At 40.5% G+C, this 7242-nt stretch overlaps 1 protein-coding gene across 1 annotated transcript; it reads right to left on the reverse strand.

Moving 5' to 3' along the window:
* Positions 1-6281, reverse strand: LOC115201169 (multiple inositol polyphosphate phosphatase 1). The gene is made up of 5 exons (XM_029764525.1): positions 5299-6281; positions 2253-2447; positions 1759-1856; positions 1507-1637; positions 1-1120 (listed from the first exon to the last, which is right to left on the reverse strand). Exons 1-5 carry the CDS (start codon positions 5888-5890, stop codon positions 745-747), a joined length of 1392 nt encoding a protein of 463 aa, XP_029620385.1. The 5' UTR covers positions 5891-6281; the 3' UTR covers positions 1-744.
* Between the last annotated feature and the right edge of the window lie 961 nt (positions 6282-7242).

Here is a 7242-nt window from a genome sequence, read left to right on the forward strand (position 1 = left end):
TCAATCTCAAGGCATTTACTTTAATCTGAAATATTTCAAACAAATTAAATGACAATGTAGAAAATAATTAAATAAAGTAACTCAGGTAAATTAACCCCAAATTAAAAGCTTATTGTTCAAAATGTATATTTTGTTCACAATGCAGTCCAATAATGTTTGAGGCCATATTTAAAAAAGGCAAACTTTGGAGTAAATGTTTCTGAAAATGAGTGCAAATATAAAAATCAGCCCACACAAAATGACTCATATTACAGAGCAAACATGTTTTACAAACACAAACAATTGCAAAGAGTTTTTCAGCAAGGAAACCCAACCCACTGCATCTATCCAGTGGCAGACATATTCTACTCATTGTTTCTTTCTGCTTTTGGAAAATGCACACTGTATGAAAACACAAAAAAGGCACCTGAAAAATCTGCAATATAATATAAATCAATATGAAACCGTGAAATAGCATAAATATAAAGCTCTCCCTCCTCTAAAAAGAGTGAATTCAATTAAGACCCTGGATGACCCTAGAAAACAAAGCAAGCATCATGATAACTTGTGCTAAAGTGACGCCTGAAAAAAAAGGAGCCCAGTAAAAGCTATCTGTAAAACTTGTTACTTCTAAAAAGATTCCATAAAAAAAAAAAGGAACTGGTTCAGACAAAACCATTAAAACCCCCTCTCTTGCATGACACAGAAGTTTAAGTCTTCAAACCCTTGTATAGAGAGAGCCCTCCACCTTCACATGCCCCAAGCTCACAGCTCACAGTTTCTGTTGGGTCTGGACGGCTCGCACTCCTTCTCGAAATTGCAGCCGTGCAGCAGCTCTCTGTAGGTCTCTCTGACCGTACTGTACAGTGGAGCCTGGTGGTTTATATCGGGGAATTTCAGAGGTGTCTCGTTGAGTAGGAACTGCAGCCGGAGGCCTTCGCTGCAGTCATACAGCACAAAGACCAAGTTGGCTGCGTAAGGCACGATGCGGCTGGTGCGGAAGGTGCGGCCATGTTGCAGGTCAAAGTTGTCAGCGGTCAGGGGCGTCTCGTCTCTGAAAAAGCCCATGAGGGCCAACAGGGGCAGCAGGGTCTCGGCATGGCCCACCTGGATGGTCACAGCCTCAGATACATGCCCAAACCTGAACAGGAAAAAAAGGGGACATAATCCACAATTCAAAAATCATGATAATAACCAGCCACACTTACTTTGTTATTACAATGTTATAACTACTAAGGGAAGTCCTGTGAAATGCATCAGAGGGAAAAAACAAAGGATAAATGATCAATTGCCATGTAGAAGTTTACCTCAATGACTTTCCCCATTGTAGAGAGCCCATTTTTAAAGCAGGTGTCACAATTAATGGGAGAGGAAGTGGTGGATATACCCTCAGGGACCCAATAGTTTTTCAATAACAAGCAAGGAGAGTGGCTTGATAACAATGATTAGCCTATTTAAGCACTTGTGTTTAAATTATATGATCATGGTAGTCAAAATGACTGTGGACTAACTTTACAACCAACTCACCTGATCTCGTGAGCAACCTTATCAAGGCGATTGAACAGGTCATGAAAAAGAGTGCAACTGGACTTGCGGTTGATGTCGTGACCATAACCCCTCTTCCAGTACTGTTTCAGGTCATTTTTGTACTCCAGCACCTGAAAAAGCACAGGTGATTGTGTTAATGAAAATGTGAAAGATCGGTTTGAACTGTATGACTGAACTGGGTTCTTCATTGTTTATGAGGCAGAGGCAATAGCTCCCCCGCTGTGTACATACTTGGGCGTCAGTCTCATGAAACAGGTTGCACCAGGGGGAGTTCAAAGATTTGATGGCAAACTCGTATGAGCACAGGAAGAATGCAGCCTCCACCAGATCTGGTGAGAAAAAAGGGAGAATTATTGAATGAATTCAACTGGCATAAGAGGATTGCAAGTTTCAACCGTAATATTATGAACTCCCTCAACTACACAATGTGGCTACGATTTGGAACCAAGCAACAAATTCAGTTGCACATCTATCACTCCAGTGTTAATTTGCTAAATTGTAATTACTTCGCTACTATGGCCTATTTATTGCCTTACCTCCTTATGCCATTTGCACACACTGTATATAGACTTTTTCTATTGTGTTATTGACTGTACATTTGTTTATTCCTTGTGTAACTCTGTTGTTTGTGTCGCACTGCTTTGCTTTATCTTGGCCAGGTCGCAGTTGTAAATGAGAATTTGTTCTCAACTGGCCGACCTGGTGAAATAAAAAAAATAAAAAACCTGGTGTGATGTGATTGTATGGAACTTGCAGTTGGTCAGCCATCTTCATCTGCACTATTTTCATCTCTGCTGAGGCCTTGAAGAGGTGGACCTCTTTGAGGGCCGTTTTGTTGTTCTCCACATCGTCAACAAATTTTTTGCACTGGTCAAAGAATCTCATCAACTCATCATTGATTTCGTGGCTGGGTCCAACTTCTGTAACAAGACAAAAAGAGAATACAATAAGTCCAAACATTGTATATTATAGTTGCTGATCTCACCCCCACCAGACTGTACTAATGGTGATCAGCAGTGCTTAATTTGTAAATCGGGAGGTCCCGGAACACATAGTGAGTGTGAGAGAGGGGGGAGTTATGCGGGGGACTCTGAGGTACCGGATTACATTGAGAGAACGTTTCAAACCCAATGTAGCAGCGCAGCAGACAGAGCAAACATATAGCAGGCTACTGTTATATGGTGGTGAATGGACAGCACTCGCCAAGGTGCTGATTAATTCAAAGCATTTTATGGCCACATACTTGAGTATAGCTGCAGGGCTTCCACAAGTCCGAATTTCTTATAGCCTTAAAATTTTGACGTCACTGTAGAACACCCGGCATATGCATACGCACACATACTCAGCTGTGGGGCTTACATGAACCGAATTTCATATCATTTTCAAGACATCAATGTAGCAGTAGAACAAATATCACAATATAACTTCATATAAAATAAATCAATGTAGGCTACAGCAGAACACAGGAGAATATATAGGCCTCCTGCCTTTGTGATAAAATTAAGCACATATTCAGATTAACTTCACAGTACAGAACAAGTTTGTAAAGGAATGATTTTTTTCCTACCTTAGTTTTCAAAACATCCCACAATGATTCTCCCTATGTCAAGTCCATTTAACTACTGACAATCAACTTCTTGCTCAAAGTCATGAGCTGTGATGTTTAGACTCCTCTGGCTGTAGTGTCGATTTTTTCTTTTTGAGTGTTAACGATCACCTGGTTGTCCGCTTTAGCCTTGTCTACAAGGATTTCTGCCACCAAATAATGCCCCATGGGTCGGGCATGTTCAAAAACCTTTTTCTGAGGCAGAGGATCTTACGGTACATTCCACCCACTCTTTTGCTAGTTTAATCCCTCTAGTCATTTCTAGGACCAAGCTCCCACAACCTTTTTGCATCTTGTACAGCCCAACTTTGAATTCCGCATGACAAGCAAGGGGTTATACGTTTGCGTGTTCTTGAACTACAAATTGCACCTGCTCCGAGCACTTTGTCAGTGGATGCACCGCAGGATTAGCAGTGCTGCTAGCTAAGGCATTGCCATCAGGAACAGTTTGCCCCTCACACCTCTCCTCCTGCACTGACAGTCCTCTGGCTGGTTCTGGGTTCGAGTCACCATCTTTCTCTAGATTTTTGGGCTTAAAATGTCCTCAAACTCGATTTGCCTTTTCTTATCCATTTTTAAAAAATGTGCCTTTCCCACGTTTCAAATTCAGACTAGCCTAGGCTACGTGACGTGATTACGTAGGGAACTCTTCACTAGCTGACCACCACTACCAAGACCTGTGTGAAGACCAGTTACTTACCCTACCGGCCCTCCCCATTACCTCTATGTACAAATAAGAGAGCAGAGCTGTGTTTGAATACCCATACTAACATAATATGTAGTATATACTCATTAAGTATGTAGTATACAGTATAAGTAAATTTGAGTATACTGTAAACGAACGGTATCCTTTCAGTTAAGTGTACTTACGCTCCGCCTGTCTACTGGAAGTTGATGCTGTTGCAATGCAACTTCTTGCCAGCATGTTGGCAAAAGAAATTACTAGCTAGACATCTTACGACTTCATTAACAATGTCCATTGAGAACGAACAACGACTATACCACTTAGACGTGAATAATCAAGTCCATAAACGTTGGGTAGTTAAATAGCATATAGTTAATAAACTGTCAATAAACTGTCGATTTATTAGTAGCCAAGTAACGTTAGGTAGCTAGCTAACATATCGATACATACAAGCAACTGCTGTAATGATATGCTGTGCGGTTCGTAAGGTTAGCGTAGCAAAACAAATTGTCAGCCAACATCACGTGTAACGTAACTTATTTGAAAAGTAATTACTTTTTTTATTACATTGCTCAACATTTATCATAATTAGTTAACTAATGAACTTTTTGTACTTACATTTGTATCCGCTCTCGTCAGACTTCGGCTGCATATTTTCCACCATTTTCTTAAAATCAGAAATTGTTGTGAAGCTATGCTCATTTCTGAAGAATTGCATTATGGGCCCTAAAAGCACAGAATGTGTCCACTGTTGTATACTTTGAATTTCGGCGACTGTAGTAAGACATTCAGGAACTTTTGGCCTACTAACTTTATACAATGGGTGGGTCTAATTCTGATTGGTTAAAACCGCATTCCAGACGGTGTCTATTCCACAAGTTACCACCTGCTATGACATGAATGCCTATTTACTCTGTTCCATCTGCCTCATCAGCCCAGCCAGGCAATTTATAAACTTAACTATAAGAAGCATCTGGATATTCTCACATTTCTTTTAGACTAACATTAACAGGGGCCTAACAACACCTTTGCCAATATATCCACCAAACACCAGCTTCTCGGGCATTATTACTTAAATGACCAATAAGCATACTACATATTAAAAGTACGTCACAAATGGTAGTTTTCGAACACAGCTCAGGTCTATGGCGCCGACAGACAGGGCAGCTCTGCTTCTAGCTCCTAAGCAACTTTTAAGTATTTGTTTTTTTGTGTGTGTGTGTATTATTTCTCACAAGCATCCGCAATTACGTCTGCTACATATGTGTATGTGACCAATACAATTAGATTTAGTGTGGATCAGTGTGGCTGGACAGGATGAATACGCTGAAGGATCACCGCGCTTTTACATGACCGTCTTTCTGGGAGCGCGAGAAGAAGAAAAAAGCACTGGTGATCAGTGTGAGTGTGATACCCCCAGGCCTATTGATAATTCACAGAATAAGAAAACGACTAAACTAGCTTTACTCTACAAACTCACCTGTTACTTTCCAAAGGTTGAGGAGGCCTTCTTGGAAAGCGACAATGCTGTCCACGCATCTGTGTTTGGAGCTAGTGATGAAACGGATACGATGGCTCCTGAGGTTTTCCTCTGACATCAAAGATGGAAAGAATGTTGCCAACCTGACAGCCAGATGCCTATGGTCATCTCGCCCCTTTTCCACCAGCTTGCCATCCATGTCTTCAGTGTACCACATTTCCCACTTGGTTTTTATTTCAGTCAGCCATTTATCTGTGTTCATTGCGTCGTTTAGAACAAGGTCGTAAAGCCGTTGCATCCTTTTGATATTTTTGGTCGTTGGATATCGTGTTCCATGCCGAATTATGGCGGTCACATGAATAGCAGTGCAATCGGTACATCCCGGTTTTAAGAGGGATTTGTTTACCGAGAGGATGTCATTAATGAGATAAGGGTTTACTTCCTCATATCTGCCTTTCGTTCCGAAATAATTTGCAATCGCAGGTATGCTTGAATTAACGTTAGCGTTTGCAACGGAGCAGTATGAAAACCGGGTCAAAGCTAGACTAAATGTCGTGAACAACAACGTTTGTTTAGATAACGCAGATGTCATTTCGTCAAATTAGTTGAGGTAGAAACAATTGATACTTACAAACTACTAAACTAAGTTAGCTAGTACATCGCCGTCTGCTTTGTTTGTTGTTTCGCTGCGAACTTTGAACTTGGCAACAACAACAAAAATGGAGCTCCACCAGCCGGCCAACCGTATTATATCCCTGCGTTTTCGTGTGGCAAGGGACCCTCACTAAACTGCATGACTTAGTTATAATCGGTGTAGAAATTGGACAGAAATCAAGATAATAAAACAAACCGTGTTCAGGGCTGTGGGGTATCGAAATCAATCAAATATCCCAAACGCAGATAGAAACCAGAAAAATACCACTTCTCCCCACCAGAGGGCGACTGACATACAATAAAATGTTTATCACAGTGCTTTTTATGTGCCTGAGCATGAGACACATATTTTCTCTTATTTCTCGAAATTCCAGGATTGTATAGTTCCTTAGCTATTCATCATCGGAGCATTAATAAAATGACAAAAGAGCTTTGCATTAGTAAAATTGCTGAAGGGATTTCAGGTGCCTTGCACATTCCATCTTTCGGAGGCAAGGACTTTCCTATTGGACGCCACACACGCGATTTCTTGGTCTGTTTGACTGCTCAGTTGCAAGCTAAATTCCAAATGTTTCCAAATCTGTATTGCGTGCAGACGGCTTCGTTAATAGATGGTATAGTGTTTAAGTACATTTACTGTCTATTTGAATATGCTAGCATTATGCAGGAGCCTGTGGCTATCCATAGCTGATTAGAAATCTCGCAGGTGTACTTGATAGAGAGGAGACCTTTCATCAATCACTCCTTACCTTCATTTTCTAGGCAAAAAAATCCCCGGTGCAGGTGTGTGCATTTCCAGAGATAAATTGCACAGGTGCAGTGAAAATTTCTAATTTATTGTTCTTGTTTATAAAGAAGGAATCATGCAATGATATGCATATCACATGAGATATATATTATTTAATAATAAAGGTGTATAGTGTAGCCCTAGATATACATAACTTGCATTGCCTTTACATTTTTTTTAAATTCAAAACTTGTTTTTAAGAAAAAGCTTTTAACTGCCTAGAGTGGAAATATTTATGGCCTATTCTTCGGCGTATGGGAATTGGTGAACTATTCATATCCATGATTTAAGTCCTTTTATGTAATTTTACATCTTAAAGTTAGTGTGGAAGAGGTGCATTTTTTTTGTTTGTCTATCAGCAATGACAAGCCACCAGGGTCTGACAATTTGGATGGAAAATTTTACCTAGGACCTTGTTCAAATGGACACCGCATCGGTAGGTCAGGTAGGCTGTTGTCCTGTACTTGGTAGGTTTAGGCCTAACCATATAGATGTGTTTTTTT

The sequence above is a fragment of the Salmo trutta genome, chromosome 10 (assembly GCF_901001165.1).
Source record: "Salmo trutta chromosome 10, fSalTru1.1, whole genome shotgun sequence".
NCBI classification, from domain to species: Eukaryota; Metazoa; Chordata; class Actinopteri; order Salmoniformes; family Salmonidae; genus Salmo; species Salmo trutta.